At 48.2% G+C, this 18127-nt stretch overlaps 1 protein-coding gene across 1 annotated transcript; it reads right to left on the reverse strand.

The window, feature by feature from the left end:
- Window positions 1–2182: 2182 nt before the first annotated feature.
- On the reverse strand, window positions 2183–17196 carry kcnk1b (potassium channel, subfamily K, member 1b). Its single transcript, XM_056291886.1, has 3 exons — window positions 16547–17196; window positions 9846–10241; window positions 2183–4764 (listed from the first exon to the last, which is right to left on the reverse strand). Exons 1-3 carry the CDS (start codon window positions 16899–16901, stop codon window positions 4505–4507), a joined length of 1011 nt encoding a protein of 336 aa, XP_056147861.1. The 5' UTR covers window positions 16902–17196; the 3' UTR covers window positions 2183–4504.
- Between the last annotated feature and the right edge of the window lie 931 nt (window positions 17197–18127).

An 18127-nucleotide genomic window follows, 5' to 3' on the forward strand; every position in this document is an offset into this window, starting at 1 on the left:
CAGTTGTGTCTGTAGGGACGCCCAACCAAGCCGGAGGTAGCACAGGGATTCGAACCGGCGTATTGGTAGGCAATAGAATAGACCGCCACACTACCCGGACGCCCCCGCTGGCAGCATTTTCAGCCTTACTGAGCGGCTGCATGTGTTTGGATTGTGGAGCGAGTGTGTCAGACGAGACAAACGCCAGTGCAGCAATAACAAACAGACATTTTATTGACGTTGCATTGTTGTACAGTTGATATCCAGAGGCCTTCTGCATCAGAAAAGCACGTTTCACATGAACCCCGCCGCTCTGCAGAGGCTCCGTGCAAACCCGGGGTTACCGTACGGACATCCGGACATTATAACACACAACCAAACCGCATCACGTCGACAGCCAAGACATACGGGGACACATCTGGGGAAATCCCTCACAGTTGTCTTGTTCCAAACCCCCCCCCCACCCCTCCCATCTGCAAACCCCCCCCCGAGTCCACGGGTCAGCTGTCCCACAATGTTCGCTGCCCGAAGGCGAGAAGGAAAATGTCCACGGACCAGTGTAGTGCCATTTACCCCGCCAGCATTCAGTTTCAAGGCCAACCAGTTGTACTCGCGCGAAGACCAATACTGGAAATGATACACCAATAAATAGGGAGGTTTCAAGGTATTCACACCACACAACACACTGAACATATGTACACACTGCACAACAACAGGTCTCACAGTGATTAGAAGAAAAAAAAACTTCCACTTGACCAGTTCGAGTTCCCTTTTTGGTCCGATAACAATATTGACACCGCATGGATTGTTAGTTGTTTATCTGTAAAGCCTAAAGCAGGAGTTCAGTCTTGCTGCTCAGGAGATACGCGGCAGCACTGTTTCCAACACACCTGCTATGTTTGGTATGTACACAGAGCCGGGAGCGCACTACGATCCCAGATCCGGACCAGATCCGGATCCGAGCCGGGCCAGATCAGGACCAGAGCCGGGCCAGATCCGGACCAGATCAGGGCCAGATCCGGATCAGAGCCGGACCAGATTCGGGCCAGCTCCGGATCAGAGCCGGACCAGATCCGGATCAGAACCGGACCAGGTCCGGATCAGAGCCGGACCAGATCAGGACCAGATCCGGATCAGAGCCGGACCAGATCAGAACCAGGGTCACTATGGGCTCAAGAGCATTAAAAAAAAACATGCCACTCAGGGCGACGTGAAAGGTTCCTTCTGCACCCCCGCAAAGCAAGGCTGCACAGAGCTGCGGGGTCTGGACTGCAGCATCAGCATCCTTCAAATGAACGAACTCTCACCTCGCTGCTAATTCTACAACGCACAACACAATATCACAACGGTATGCCACAACCAAACTATATAGCACAATCCCCGGCGGCGCCGCCTTTTAGTTCACCCTGAAAGACGACGACGCACACAGAGGATATCCTTCAGCGGCGTCCTGAACGCGGAGCTGGCCTCCTTCCCCTGCGGACGGACGGACGGACGGCGAGTTCGTGTTTCCCTGAAGTGCGGAATACAAAACCACGTTTCTGACTGACGGCTCGGGGAGAGACGTCTCCACGTGCCCTCCCGCGACTGGGATTCATAGTTTCAGGTCGACCCCAAATCAATGCAACCGGTTACTTTCTTGCCCGGTGCGGGATTCGATACCAGGTGTACTGCACCACAAGGCGACGTCGCTAACCGCTCGGCTAAAGGGTCAGACCCGTTGGCTACGGACTAACGTGTTTTATTACTGGTTTACAGTCGTCACCCTCTCCCGGAAGCGCGCCCCCTCGCGCTTTGTTACTCCCGCGCTCCGAAGAGACTTCTGAGGATCTGCACACTTCCGGATCCCACCGCTGCAATCGGTTACTTTCTTGCCCGGTGCGGGATTCGATACCGGGTGTACTGCACCACAAGGCGACGTCACTAACCGCTCGGCTAAAGGGTCAGACCTGTTGGCTAGGGGCTAACGTGTCTTATTACTGGTTTACAGTCGTCACCCTCTCCTGGAAGCGCGCCCTCTCGCGCTTTGTTATTCCCGCGCTCCGAAGAGACTTCTGAGGCTCTGCACACTTCCGGATCCCACCGCTGCAACCGGTTACTTTCTTGCCCAGTGCGGGATTCGATACGGCGTGTACTGCGCCACAAGGCGACGTCACTAACCGCTCGGCTAAAGCACTGTTTCTCAACCCACTCCTCAAGGACCCCCTATCCTGCATATTTTCTTTGCAACCCTGAATAGGTACCTGTTTGTAGTTATTCAACCAATCAGCAATGAATTTTGTCAGACGTTGCACACCTTGCATAATTAAGTGCTGCGAGATGATTGGTCGAGTAAGTACAAGCAGGGCTACCTATGCAGGGTTACAGTGAAAATCTGCAGGATAGGGGTCCCTTGAGGACTGGGTTGGGAAACACTGGACTAAAGGGTCAGACCTGTTAGCTAGGGGCTAACGTGTCTTATTAGTAGTTTACGTCAATATGCAATTATTTCATCGTTTACAAACACAGTTGTGCAAATTTCCCTCATGGCAAGTTTAAAAATACCCCCCCCCCAAATTCAAGTTTCTGTACAATAAATACAAGAAATATCGCTTCGACTAGTGAACAATCCCCCCACCCATCTTGCAGACGACGAGATCTATCAAAATATACCTCTCTGCTTCTGTCAGCAGTGAATATCTTAACTCACCCGGCACACAAGAGTCCCTTTCAGGCTAATCAATAAATTAGGGTGCCTGTTTTTAAAAAAAACAGCTTGTAAGTAGCACAGCAACCTGCCGAGGTTACGCAACATACCGGTAAACAGTTTTCCCTTCATTTCACGCTCCTTATGAAATGCACTGGCGCAGAGTGTCACTAGAGTGGTCAGCATCGCTGATTCGGCCTAATTCGAAGGCTTTAAGTCCAAGTAACGAGCTACTTTCTCTACTCTGACAACCACATAAAGGATATCGTGATGAATGTACTGACAAAAAATATCCAAAGAATTACCTAAATCTGTAAATAACGCCGTTAATAGTTATAAACACTCATGCAAAGCTTATTGAGGTCCTCCTAGGCCTGTTGCTAGGTAGAATTTCCCTGACACATTTACAGTCCCATGTACATCCAGTATTGCCTCGTATTATGAGTATGGCGCACACGGACACGCTATCTTTTCCTTTGAGATGCCTTTGCAAAAATGAATGGAGGCCTAATCGACTTAATGCGGGTTTTTTTTTGGGGGAGGGGGGGATCCCCCCCTCCCTTTGTCTCCCCAATTGTACTTGGCCAATTACCCCACTCTTCCAAGCCGTCCTGGTTGCTGCTCCACCCCCTCTGCCGATCCGGGGAGGGCTGCAGACTCCCACATGCCTCCTCCCATACGTGTGGAGTCGCCAGCTGCTTCTTTTCACCCGAAAGTGAGGAGTTTCACCAGGAGGACGTAGCACGTGGGAGGATCAAGCTATTCCCCCGAACAGGTGCCCCGACCGACCAGAGGAGGCGCTAGTGCAGCGACCAGGACACATACCCACATCCGGCTTCCCACCCACCGACACGGCCAATTGTGTCCGTAGGGAGGCCCGACCAAGCTGGAGGTAACACGGGGATTCGAACTGTCGATCCCCATGTTGGTAGGCAACGGAGTAGACCACCACGCCACCCGGACGCCCTGTGACTTAATGGGTTTTGTAGTACAGATCCGCTTTGCTTACCATTTGTAGCACCGACTGCACGGCATGACCTGCTAGGGTATCCAGACAGTAGCAGGCATTCTCAGCTTCACAGGCGAATCAGAAGCTCGCGCCATCTCGCGATAGCCAAGAGGCCGAGCACTACTGTAACAGGATGTCTATCAGTCGACAATACAATCCCCACTATCCTAAGGCAAAATGTAAGCACTAATAAGACTCTCAAAAGTTCATGTCTTTCAAACCAAACGCAGAAGACTTTATAAAAAAGGCGCAATACGCTGGAAATAAAACTAATTTCCTATCGAAGCGCTGGAGGAGAGGGTAGAGTTGGACATCAGCCTGAATGCAGATTATAGTCCATTACTTGTTATGTTTTTGTATTTTTTTTTTAACTCGTTTTGAACGAGCTAGCCAATAACCCGAGAGACCCCTCTTCGCCCTTTACCATTTACACCTCCTAGCTGGTTATTTACTGTCTGGTGAACTCGTACAGCATTCTGTGACGCTTAAGCTACATTTGAGAGGTCAGTGACCTCATAAAAGATGGCCCTTAATGTCCTATTAATAATACAGCAGATAAAGGAGAAATACTAATACAAAAGAAGGCGTTTCTTTTTGCTCCTTTGTCGGTGGACTTACATCTCATCTATACCGCGTAGCGCTCTATTTTCAGGGTAGAGTTTGAACAACGGAGACAATTTTACCGTACCCTGGATATCATGAGTTAATACACTCTAATTAACTATTCCCTAAAATTTGTCAGAGCCAAACTTTGCTGAATGCATGCATGCAGCGTGAGCGGTGCCCCACACTCCCTCATTACCACCCTTAAAATGTGTGTTTGTACGCTTCTACTGGATCATAGGATCATCCCCGCTAGGGGAGGGCAACACGGGGACATGAGTGAGGGGCTGGGTTTTTTCCTCGTGGAGGGGCATGGATCTGTCGGACACGGTGGTGAAGGACAGGTGGTCATGCTCCAGGATGGCCAGGTGGTCCTGGGGCTTCTCCTTCTTCAGGTAAAACATCTTCCTGAGCTGCTTCAGCTGCTGCAGCTCACAGAAGGTCTCCAGCACCACCAGCATGACGATCAGACCCAGGATTAGGTACACTGCAGAGACAAGAGAGCCAAAGTGGATGATGGAGGACTTCCTAACATGGAGGCCTTTTTGACTCATTATACAACAACAACAACAACAACAACAACAAAAGAGTTAAAGGGAAGGTTTACAAGATGGTAGTGAGACCAGCTATGTTGTATGGTTTGGAGACAGTGGCACTGATGAAAAGACAGGAGGTGGAGCTGGAGGTGGCAGAGATGAAGATGATAAGATTTTCACTGGGAGTGATGAAGAAGGACAGGATTAGGAACGAGTATATTAGAGGGACAGCTCAGGTTGGACGGTTTGGAGACAAAGCAAGAGACAAGATGGAGATGGTTTGGACATGTGTGGAGGAGAGATGCTGGGTATATTGGGAGAAGGATGCTGAATATGGAGCTGCCAGGGAAGAGGAGAAGAGGAAGGCCAAAGAGGAGGTTTATGGATGTGGTGAGGGAGGACATGCAGGTGGCTGGTGTGACAGAGGAAGATGCAGAGGACAGGAAGAGATGGAGACGGATGATCCGCTGTGGCGCCCCCTAACGGGAGCAGCTGAAAGTAGTACTACTACTAGTAGTAGTAGTAGTAGTAGTAGTAGTAGTAGTAGTAGACAAATATATATATATACATATATTTATTTATTTTTGTGGATAAAATGTGGACAGCAAAGGATTCCACTGGTAGTACAGTGTCAGGAAGCTGAGCAGAAAAATGTGTTATTAACTGAACGGACACCAGAGGGCAGCAGGTAGGAAATCATGTTCACAACACGCTAATGGATCGGCAGAAGAGGGTGTGCGCCTGACTGCAAAGTGGAAGAGAGAGGAAAGGAGAACAAGGATATAGAGGGGAAACAAAAACACAGGGCTCACCAAACATGAACACAATGAGAAGAAATATGATCGCACCTGAACTAGCTGGTCATGCAAGCAGAGGTGGAAAAACCCGGTCCAGAAAGTAAAAACCCTAACTGTGTCTTTACTCCACCCATGTACTAAACCATCAGATTGCACTGACTAGTTTCCCAAATTAGCTGGTTTAATACATGGATGGAGTAAAGACATGGTTAGGGTTTGTACTTTCTGGACTGGGTTTTTCCACCTCTGCATGCAAGTACCTAACTTGCAAAGAATGCCCCCCCCCCCAACTCATTTTGCAAGTTGAGAGGCGGGAATGTGTAACAAACGAATATGCATCTAAGCATCTTTTAAGAGCTTCACAACATGACCAGCGTGAGTGTTGAATCACACAACAGGATAACGGCTGAGACGAAATGGGTGTCGCGCAACCAAAAGCGAATCCCTGCAGTGCACCAGTGCAACGGCTTCCTTTAGTCTCAGTGATGGAAACAGGAAACTCAAGATGTTGCAGGCCTCGGTGACGTACTGACTGGTTTCATGATACACACATACGCTTTGATTTCCCTCTGCATGTACTTTTTACATAAATTCACCGGGACACGTTATTAGATTGTATTTATTGGTGTGAGACAAAAAAATACAAAGCAGAGAAAATGCCTTAGGTGTTTTATAATGTTGTTTTTTCCTTCGGCGGTACAGTTTAATCTTGATTATTTTCCATGAGTGTAACCAAAACCGAAGACACGAGAGTTTTAGATGTGTTTTGGGTCACGGTTCCAGTGTGGTGTCAACAATGGCAACAAGGACAAACGAGTAACAGACACCTACTGACAGCAAAGCCAAAAACAGCATGTTGGGAGAAAAGAGTTTGGTTTGAGTAAACACATTTTAAGACTGTCGTAAACTGTAACCTTCGTTAAGGGGGGGGGGGGACTTGGCTCTGCGTTGTCTTAAGCTTCCACCAGCGGTGGAGCGGCGGGGTCGTCAACCAAGCACGAATCATTTTTACTACCCCGACACACAGGAGTAATTTTTCACACAGAGACTCTACGAATTAGTGTGTCCGTCAAGCCACTGGCTCACATGAAAAACACATTCTGACACAGTGTTCTCTGCCCCCACAGACTGTCGCGTAGTGGCTACCGAATGGCCCATCTGTGACTTTCCTCCCACCGACACATACCCCCACCCCCCCCACCCCACCCCACCCCACCGTCCATATGGACGGGAGACGTCAGCCTAGTAACGCTCGACACTTGCCTGAACACAGCTCATCAACAGCTGATGCTACTTAGGTCTGGAAATGTCATAAGTCTTCATTTTGGGTCACGTACAGATTCAGAATGAAGGCTGGCTCTGTAACTGGCGGCAAACTTGAACTTTGAGGGGCGTCCGCGTAGTGTACAGGTCTATTCTGTGGTCTACCAACACAGGGATCCCAGTACTAATCCCTGTGTTACCTCTGGCTTGGTCGGGCGTCCCTACAGACACAGTTGGCTGTGTCTGCAGGTGGGAAGCCGGGTGTGGGTATGTGTCTTGGTCGCTGGACTAGCGCGTCCTCTGGTCGGTCGGGGCGCCTGCTCAGGGGGGAGGGGAAACTGGGGGGGAATAGCGTGATCCTCCCACGCACTACGCCCCCCTGGTGAAACTCCTCACTGTCAGGTGAAAAGAAGTGGCTGGTGACTCCACATGTATCGGAGGAGGCATGTGGTAGTCTGAAGCCCCCCCCCCCCCCAAGATCAGCAGAAGGGGTGGAGCAGCGACCTGAAGACTAGGAAGAGTGGGGTAACTGGTCGGATACAACTGGGGAGAAAAAAATCAACAACAAAAAAACCAAAACTTGAACTTTGAACTTGTGGTGGAGAGGAGGACCCTGAAAAAAACCCATTATGGATGATCCTTACTGCCCTCTCCATCACCTACTGGACGGACGGCGGAGTACTTTCTCTAACGGGCTGGTTCAGCTTCGCTATCACAAGAATCGATACAGGGAATCCTTCCTGCCCGAAGCAGTAACTCTCCACAGCACCTCACCTCTGTCTGACACAGAACTCTCAGAACTTTCTGTCTGACACAGAACTCTCAGAACTCTCAGCTTTAGAGTTTCTGTCTCAGCCAAACTGCTCTGTTTTGCTCCTTCAGGAACTTTGCTGATGGTGAATTTGCACGTCTTTATACTCCTACTCTACCTCATTGCATTTTTAAAACTTTAACTTCTTTGTGCACTTGTGTAATGTATATAGTACCTTGTCCTAAGTTTATATTTAGCTTGCATTCTAGTATATCCTTTATAACGATTATTCTATTGATTTTTGATATATCTATATCTATATTCTGTATTGAGCTATTTTATTTTACGTTTTGTGTTTATTTTTCTATATATTTCTTTCTTCTAGTGTTGACATGAATATTTACTGTGCATTTACTGTCCCCATGCAATGCCAGGATAACCTGCTGCTGTAACACAAGCATTTCCCAATTTGGGATCAATAAAGTCTGTCTGTCTGTCTAGCTATCGATCTATTAAAACGTCACGCCTACTACTACTGCTAGTGATGTGTAGATGGCTGCGGGTCACAAAACTGAGCCGGAGCGATTCAGTACCCTTCCTTGTCCTTCTTTGAACAAGGGCTGTTTGTTCCAGGGCAACATGAATGAGCCATGAATCTATTTCCAACACCAAGCAGTTTAGAACGGCACCCCTTCTTCCACGAGCTGACCGACCAGTGTGCTACTGAAGAGCCTCCCACTGACCAAAGTGTACCTATTATTACCAATTTGTTACCCAGGGTCTATCATTACCACTTGAGATGTGCCGGCACACAGCATCAGATAATGAACAACGTCAGAGGTGTGGAGAAACTAGACGGGTAGCCTTCAGAGGTGTGGAGAAACTAGACAGGTAGCCTTCAGAGGTGTGGAGAAACTAGACAGGTAGCCTTCAGAGGTGTGGAGAAACTAGACGGGTAGCCTTCAGAGGTGTGGAGAAACTAGACAGGCAGCCTTCAGAGGTGTGGAGAAACTAGACAGGCAGCCTTCAGAGGTGTGGAGAAACTAGACAGGTAGCCTTTTCTATTTCGGCCTACGCTGGATGAATCAGCACACGGCTCTACTACAGCTCTCTCACCGAGCGCGACCACAAGTGCCACGTTCCATTCCAGCCTTCGGACTCGTACGTTTAGTGAACCAGAAATAACAGCGTATACATTTTCCCTCTATGCACTGAATTGTGCCGCCAAATATTGGCTCTCACACTTTTATTTGACCAGTCCCAAAATGCAACCATGCATTCGGTAAATAAACAGAGAATTTGCTGCACTTGAGGAGCGCACAGTGTAGAAACAGGAGCGCACAGTGCAGAAACACACCTCACTAGAATCAGAGCTGTAGGAACGACAGCAGGAGTATTTGCCTTACAGGGAAGATATGCGGACAAAGGTCAACATGCTTCCCTTTTTTTTTCACAATCTTACAGGTCAGTGACAGTTAATCGTGCTCCTTTGAGCGCCACATGGTTTTTATAACGGTCCCGAACTAAACAAGCTGATTTTTACATTTCAGAACCTGCCCGTCGGGTTTTAAGGTGCGCTAAGCTGCAGAAGTGCTGCGTTGGAATGAAGACCTGCATGCACCCGGCTCTCCACAGCACATGACGGAGTACTACTATCCTAGGCTCTGAGTCATCATATCAACTATTCCATCACATTTTCTGGTTGTTTCAGATTGCTCATTGCTAATTAATTGGTAAAATTAAATAATTTGATATACTTTAATGATCCCTGTGGGGAACTTATTTACACTCTGCATTTAACCCATCCTAGCTGTGTAGCTAGGAGTGGTGGGCAGCCGCCGTCTCGCCTCGGTCAGGGAAAGAGACAGGAGTATTAACCCTAACATGCATGTCTTTTCGATGGTGGGGGGAAACCGGAGCATCCAGAGAAAACCCACCGCAGACACGGGGAGAACATGCAAACAGACGACCTGGAATGACCCCAAAGTTGGACAATCCCGGGGTTCGAACCCAGGACTTTCTTAGCTGTGAGGCGACAGTGCTAACCACTGCGCCACCGTGCCACCCCTATCTGTTCTTATGGGCTCTAACAGGAGCCTAGTTTGACACATTGAGACTTACTGTTGTACTGACAATAACAGACACACAGATGGATTACAGTGCTTTGTAACAGCGTCAATAATGGAACGATTAATGCCCACACTGAATTATCGGCACTCACCAGTGATGCCCACTTTGTAGAGCTCTCTGAACTTTTGATTGAAGGCCTCTCCAGGTACATAGTCTCCCAGACCGATGGTGCTGAGGGAAATGAAACAGAAGTAGAAAGACTCGAGGAAGTTCCAGTTCTCTTCCAGAGCTGAGAAGATGGCAGCAGGGATGAGAAAGAAGAGCGAGACCGCCAACATGGCCAGCAGAGTGGCATGAGCGATGGCCACTAATGGCTTGGACAGGCCCCAGCGTCGGTGGATGTACATGACGGGTCTCCGTGTGCTGAAGACCATAATCCTCTGCACAACAGCAGTGAGGAAGAGCAGGGTGAAGGGGATGCCAATCACTGAATAGACAATGCAGAAGGCTTTGCCACCATCCGACAACGGTGCTGTATGGCCATATCCTGTATGAACACAAAAGGCATAAACACGTGAAATCAATATTATACTGTGACGTTAATAGAACGGCTGCTGTACGAGGTTTTCTCCATGAGCCCAATACTTCTATTTCAAACCCATGAATATTGAATATCTAAACATTATCATCAGTCTATCACATCTGTAAAGACAGTGATGGCGGCTAAGACAAAAGTATAATCCCTGCCTGGTTTCTTTTCCCCAGCATTACAATAATAGCCTAAAGAAATCTCATCTGGGGCGGTCTATTCCATTCCAATAAACTTTTTACCAATAATGTAATAATGTGTTACATTAACGGGACGTTATTAGGGTTTAGGGTTAGGGTTTAGGGTTAGGGTTAGCTACGATATATAGTTTATTACATTATCGGGAAATGCACTTTATTACATTATCAGGAAGTTATTACATTATCAGGTTTTATTGCATTTTCAATGCCCTCAAGTGCATTTTCTTTATTACATTATCAGGGTTATTACATTATCTGGGATTTATTACATTATCGGGTTCTACAGGGCGGGAAAAAAAATCCCCCCCAAAAAAAGAAAAAGACATCTCGTCTGATATTGAAACAAGTTATTGTACCAAAAGACATTGGGACAGATCTGTAATTTGTGCTATTTTACTTCATACTGGCTTTTTTATGCAGTAATGTGCGTATTAACCTGTTAAAAGTGCACAATACACTAAATGAAAATCTGCCCTTACTTTTTTTTGTCTGAATGTGAATATAGAAGGACAGCTGAAGAAAAGACACACAAACGCTCGGTCTAATCTAGTCTATGCCAGCGAACACATTCTGTCATCACGCAACCTATCACTGTTGTCCTCAGCAGCACTCAAAACTGTACTTTCAATAACCAGGAACTCTGCCTGGAACGATGTTTGCTCACCTCGAACATAGTTTGCATTGTGACATTTCTTATTCATATCGAGTCCCATGAAATACTTCATCATAATATTGTTCACTTACAATACTGAACGCTGCAGTCTCGAAGAAGACACGTCATTTCTGTTTAAACGACACAAGTGGTGATACCGACAGTTTCCCTGGTGCTTGACCGCGCCAAACCCCAGTGATCGACCAGCAAAACCTGGTTGAACCTGACTTTTATCGATTGATGCTGTAGTGTCTGTTGATAAAGGTCTTCTGCGAACTCGGTTCTTTCATATCTGCTCATCTGACAGCCACAACTTCACTTCCTCTTCAAACTCACCGCTGCTTGTCTCACTTCTTCCTCATTTGCTTGCTTTAGTGAAGAAATAAAACGTGGCGACAGGCCCGGGTGCACATCCCGTGAATACTGGGAGGGCATCCAGCACTTCACCTGTGCCCCCGTCCACAGGGCCAGTGGTTGTGTCAGGAAGGGCAGCCGATGGAACGCGGATTGACAAGACCGCCATCGGTGCTGTGCCCTCACAGGGTACCGAGGGAGGCTGTCGGGCCTGCTGAGGTGACCCCTGGTAGGCAGGGAGCAAGCCGAAAGAAGAAGAAGTGAAGGGATAAAATGCTACGAATAGCACCGCCATTACAATGAACAACTATCGGTGTTCTTACCCGTGTATGAACGATGCCAGTAAAAATCACAGAACGGTGAATCAGTTCATCCGGACACAACGTTCATTGAGAGAAACGTTTCATCGCTCATCTAAGGCCCCTTTCCCACTGCATGGTACCGGCTCCACTCGACTCTACTCTATTCGACTCTACTGCCTCTACTTTTGGGGGATTTCGTTTTCCACTGCAGATAGTATCCCCTCACAGCCGAGCCCTGCTGGTCATTTGTGGGCGTGTTGACTAGTTTTCTTTTTAGGATATTATTTATATTTGGATAAATATACATACATTTATATTTATTTCTAGTTAGATTTGATTGATTTCTTTATTTATAGCCGTATTTTCACGTCACCTTTGCGTATCGGCTCAGCTCACTTGGAACCTCGACAGATTTGGTACCAAAAAAAGTACCTGGTACCAGGTACCAGTGGTGGATCTAGAGATTTTTTCCTGGGGTGGCAAAGGGGTGGCAAGACTGTGTCCCAGAGGTGGCAGCTGCCACCCCTTTGCCACCCTGTAGATCCGTGCCTGTGAGGGGGAGGGGGGATATAAATCGGCGACTTCTGTTTGAGATGAGTTTGGTGCGGGTCTCATTGACCTTCACCATGCACGTACATAAAATATACTTTAAAAACATATTATCTGATTTATAAATGGGGTGGCAATAGGGGTGGCAAGACTGTGTCCCAGAGGTGGCAGCTGCCACCCCTTGCCACCCTGTAGATCCGCCCCTGCCAGGTACTATCCCTAACTCTTGCCCAATGGAAAACCAAAAAAAGTCCCTTATGCCCCTTTCCCATGCAGTGGAAAAGGGGCATAAGGGACCTCTTCAGTCTCAACTGACTGCAGGTATCCCCACCCTTACAAACAATACAATGTAAATTAGCAGTATTGCTACAATCCAGCATGTTCACATGTGTATCTGCGATACCAATGTTCATTCATATGCACTGCCCCTATTCAAAAAATAAACAATACGGCGGCATGACGACCCAAACAAATAATTGGTTTCATATGCAAATTGCCGTGACCATTTCCTGGATTACTGAGCATGCATAAAGACATTATGCCAGCAATACAAAGTATCAAAGTGGACACTGGTTTGTATTCAAACCTTCAGGATTGTAGCTTTAAAGTGTCTATCAGTGAAATGTAACTAAGTGCAAATGTTATTTACATACTTAATCATGCATATGAGCAGACACAAACAAGTGTCTTCAAGTGTTATATAGTGAAAACCAAGCAAACAACGTTTCTGACTGCTGATGAACATGACGCAATTATTTTGTAGACCGGAACATTTTTATCTTGTTTCTGCGTCTGTGCTCACTTTTAACTGGTCTTAAAAAAAAGAGTTTAGAATTGAGCACATTACTGGCACAAGACACGTCACTGCGCCACTGATAATGCCGTAAAGCAGAATCTGACATGTTCTGATCAAGTGGACCTAACGAGAGAGCTGAAAATGCCATGGCCCTCTAACAAGAGCATGCAACCAAGAACCTCGCAGTTCGTGTATGTTAAAAGCTAAAGATCACCTCGTCAACTGAACTTCCAAGTGTAGAATCTATAACTTTTTCCCTAGCAAAGTGCGTGTACTACTACTACTACTTTCAGCTGCTCCCATCTAACAAAGTGCACGTACTGCACTCTCATTAGGATTCAGTGGTATGTGATCATGGTATGCGGTAAACGGGAGCACGCTGGTATAACTAATTAGCTAATAGACAACAAGCAACAGCAGAGTAGAGAACAAGTGTTTGGTTGTCGCAACCGAGATAAGAGAACGTTTGGACACAAAAAACATTTACACTATCAGTGATTGATGGCTCAAAACATATATAGTGGTGCATAGGCTGCCATGCAAGCCTGTATGTGACACTTATCTGGGCATGGATGTTGAAATGTCACAGATAGCTGCTGCCTTGTCACAGGGCTAAAGTTAACCTGACTGATAAGCATCTTCTGTTTTTGCATAACGCAAGATAGATAAAACCTATGCAGGGTGTTCGCCGTGACCCAAGCTGTGACGTCATAGGGCCCGTGTGCATTTGTTTGCCTTTGTCTTTCAAGCGTTAACGTAGCTCTGTGCCTTCATTTATAAGTAGGTGTGAATTTAGGCCCACCTTTAGCCGCAGCATCGCTTTGCCAAAGGGCAACTCCTTAGTGACACGGCCTTAACATGTTAAAGGTTTTTCAACGCATGAGCAGTGTTTACTTTTTGCATAACCGGTGGGCAGGGTGCTAAGCTGTAAAGAATTAACATGCACCAATATTTGTACTACCTACAGGCAATGCAAGTGGCAGGTAGTATGCAAGTAGAAGGGAGGGGGGGGGTAGGCTTTGTGTTCCAGTGTGACATGAAGGCTGGGAAAGGTCATGCCTGAAACGTTTGGTCAGTAGACCCAATCCTAGTTAAGTGATATGCTGCAGATAGGCTATAGTTTATGATTTCTGCTGCCAGCCTACTCGTACCAGGACCTCGAAGGGGGGGGGGTGCCTCGGGAAGCCTGGAATTAAACGTTTTGTTTTGGTTTGCAATTTTGTATTTCTAACTAATTAGTGTCATAACGTCAGTTGAAATTGGCTCAATACATCGGTTGAGGGACATACAGAGAGCAGAGGCTCTCTGAGGCTACTCTCACCCCTTACAAAAGGTGCAAAAGGTTTGAGTCCGCATCACGGGTCTCAGCATCAGTGCCCTAAGATGCATCAAGGTTTGAAGTGATGCTAAACATTTTTTCAATCACTGCAAGATAGTTGAGTTGGGTTAAGTTGGGTTAAAATAGATTAACGTACTGTGATGGTAAATAATATACAGTATGCTAGAACTAAAACAAAAGTGATGTGTGAGAGACAAAAGAGGAAAGGAGCCCACAGAGACTGCTTATGTCTTTCCTGAACTATTGACAATTCTACAGTTCCTCCTTCGCCGCAGGTTAAGAGTCTGGGTGTCATCTTGGACAGCACATTATCTTCTGAAGCTCACATCGACAATGCTACTCGGTCTGCATACTTCCACCTATGCGATATTAATCGTCTTCGCCCGTCACTTACACCTAACAGCACTACCATACTCACTCACACCCTGGTTACGTCCCGTATTGACTACTGTAATTCTGTCCTCTTTGGTCTCCCCCTCAAGTGTCTCCCTAAACTTCAACTAGTCCAGAATTCAGCTGCCCGTATCAGTACCAGAACTCCTTCCATACATCACATCACTCCTGTTCTTCAGCAGCCCCACTGGCTCCCTGTTAAATACCGCACTGACTCCAAGATCCTGCTCCTCTCCTTTAAGGCCCTTAATAACCCAGCTCCTTCATGTCTTTCTGAACTCCTTCATATCCACACGCCCTCCTGCCCTCTCACATCCTCTTCTGCTCTCCAACTCACTAAACCATCAGCCCGCTGGACTACCATGGGGTCTAGAGCCTTCAGTCATTCTCCCCCCCCGCCTATGGACCTCTCTCTCACAAGACCTTCACAACACTGACTCTCTTTCAACCTTCACATCCCATCTCAAAACGCACCTTTTCAGACCGGCATATTCTGTCTGATCCACGCTTCACTGAGTTTTGTGCAGATGATGATTTTATACTTACTATCTGTTGTGTTACCTTTTTATTGTCTACCCTGCTGTGTTTTGATGTGATGCTGTCTGATACAGGGCTGCTGGTTTTTTTACTGTGTTCTGTAAGGTGTCCTTGAGTGCTCTGAAAGGTGCCCGCCCACAAATAAAATGCATTATTATTGTTATTATTATGTATAGGGCCTAGAATTTTGTGCTACACCCCCCGAGCAGACCTAATCCTAGTTAAGTGATATGCCGAAAATAGGCTATAGTTTGTGATTTCAACTGCCACCTTACCCATGGCCGCCATGTTCCTTATCGCACCCTTTTAAGCATCACTTGAAGCAGTGGCGGCTGGCCAGTACAACGTGCTGGGGCACTGCCCCCTTCAGATATCTAGAGATGAAAACCTACTTAAACATGTTAAATATAATTTAGTGGCATAATGCAAATAATTATAAATAAAAGTGTTTTCAGTATGTGAGCGCCTGTCAGCCTGAATACATATACTTCCTGTCTGAATACCTATACTTCCTGTCTGAATACATATACTTCCTGTCTGAATACATATACTTCCTGTCTGAATACATATACTTCCTGTATGAATACCTATACTTCCTGTCTGAATACATATACTTCCTGTATGAATACCTATACTTCCTGTCTGAATACATATACTTCCTGTATGAATACCTATACTTCCTGTCTGAACACATATACTTCCTGGGTGAGGGGCGCCGGCCAAACCATCCCTTGCGCAAGCCCTCAGACTTGCGGCGAGCAGGTGACCCGAGGCTGCGGTCTGATTGGTTTCTTCAGATTTTCCAGGGGGCGCAGTTCTGTGGCTGCCCCAGACACTCCCGCTTTTATTGGCAGCGACTCGGCACTGCTTTAATGTTTTTTTTGATCTGATGCGATTGGGCAATTCTCGTGGCTGTCAATCACGTTCACACCCACCACCACGCCTCGTCTCGGCTGTCAATCATGCACCGTCTAGGAGCCCCGATGAAACCTATAGGCTACATGGTCCTTCTGAATAACTGTGACTGTGTGCCAGGTGTGCTGCGCCGAGGTAAACTGCGCCCCCCCCCAAAACATTTTTAGCAGCAGCCGCCACTGGCTCGAAGCCTAAAATCGTCGAGGCGCCGCAGGCGGACACTCACCTGTGGTGGACAGCACCGTGCTGGCGAAGAACAGCGCCGAGGTGAAGTCCCAGTTCCAGTTGGCGGACGCGTTGTTGAGGATGGACACGCCGTAGTTGCTGGCGGCCAGGGCTCGGGACAGGAAGTCCTCCAGCCGCTCCTCGGACAGGCACGCGTTGTCCTGCAGGAACTGCTTTTTGACCACCCGCAACTCCTGGCGGAGCAGGTCCTCGTACGGCAGCTCCACCGAGGAGAACACCACGGCGCCGAACACGAGATAGAGCAGGTACCCCAAGACCAACGACACGAAATACCAGGTGGACTTGTGGCTCTGGATCAGCAGCACGCAGGAATTGCCGGTTAGAGACTGAAGCATTGTGGTGGTGTTGTTTTTTTTGGGGGGGGAGGGGGGGGGGGTCCCCGGGTTCGCGAGGATGCCGCCCGATAAGCGAACGATGAACAAAGAGCGCAAAGACCCACGGCGGGCGCCCTGTAACACGCTACGACGCGCACTCGGGGACCGGAAACGTTGCGCCAAAGTCACACGCACGCACACGCACCAAAAAAACGTAGCGGGTAGTGTTTCTCTCCCTCGTCCCCCCTCTGTTACGGAACCCCGTGTGCGGTGATGTGGCGGCGCAGACAAAGAGGGGCGGAGTGACGCAACTACTTCCCCCTTCTCTGCCGCGAGGTGTGGGCTGCTGCGACGACTACGGCCTCACTGCGCAGAGCGGAGGGTGGCGCACCGGGTCCTGCCTCCCCCCCCGCCTGCCCTACCCTGCCCCTCCCCCCCGCCCGCCCTGCCGCCGCGCTGCCGCGTCGCTGCCAGAGCCAGAGCAGCTTTCTTGTCCCTTGCAGGGAAACGAGTTTGCAGCCGGTATTTAGGAAACGCAAAACCCCCACACAACAGCAAAGCACGCACACGCCAAGGCAGACCTGACGCGTCACGGACGGGAGAAGGAAAGGACGCGGTGAGCAGGGAGAACCAAGGGAGGTCGTGTACGCAGCACGGAAGCGCGGTCGCCTCACGGCAAGAGGGTCCTGGGTTCGAGCCTCGGGGTCGTCCAACCTTGGGGGTCGTCCTCAGTGTGGAGTTGGCATGTTCTCCCCGTGTCTGCGTGGGTTCCCTCCCACAGTCCAAACACATGTAGGTCAGGTGAATCGGCCGTACTACATTGTGTGTGTGTGTGGGGGGGCTGTAATGGCCTGGCGGCCTGTCCAGGATGTCGCTCCGCCTGCCGCCCAGTGACTGCTGGGATGGGCTCCAGCATCCCCCGCCCCCCCCCGACCCCGACAGCAGGATAAGCGGGTTGTATAATGGATGGGTTGTATAACAAGCGATCTGCAGATATCAGATGAATACTATCTAATATTTAACAGTTGGGTGGCAGTGGGGACAAAGGAAGCCTTGTATCTCTCAGGCCTAATACCGGGCATCGTCCCCAACCGACGACCTGAGGGTAACAGCTCAGACTCTGGCCGAAGGGGCAGAAGGGACGTAACCCTTCTGAACTCCTTCCTATCATGAAAGTTAGTAAGCTGAGCTCACTACAGAGGAACACGTGGGTGGGTAATGTGGACACCGTCAACTATCTCCAAATA

This window comes from Lampris incognitus, chromosome 13, assembly GCF_029633865.1.
Source record: "Lampris incognitus isolate fLamInc1 chromosome 13, fLamInc1.hap2, whole genome shotgun sequence".
NCBI classification, from domain to species: Eukaryota; Metazoa; Chordata; class Actinopteri; order Lampriformes; family Lampridae; genus Lampris; species Lampris incognitus.

Bases quoted from the DNA above. Each gene is read 5' to 3' on its own strand.
- kcnk1b (XM_056291886.1), bottom strand. From the start codon at position 16,901: ATGCTTCAGTCTCTAACCGGCAATTCCTGCGTGCTGCTGATCCAGAGC. The intron at 10,242-16,546 runs GTGAGTGTCCGC...GTGTTCATACAG, and splicing joins CACGGTGCTGTCCACCACAG to GATATGGCCATACAGCACCG. The intron at 4,765-9,845 runs GTGAGTGCCGAT...TTGTCTCTGCAG, and splicing joins CTACAAAGTGGGCATCACTG to TGTACCTAATCCTGGGTCTG.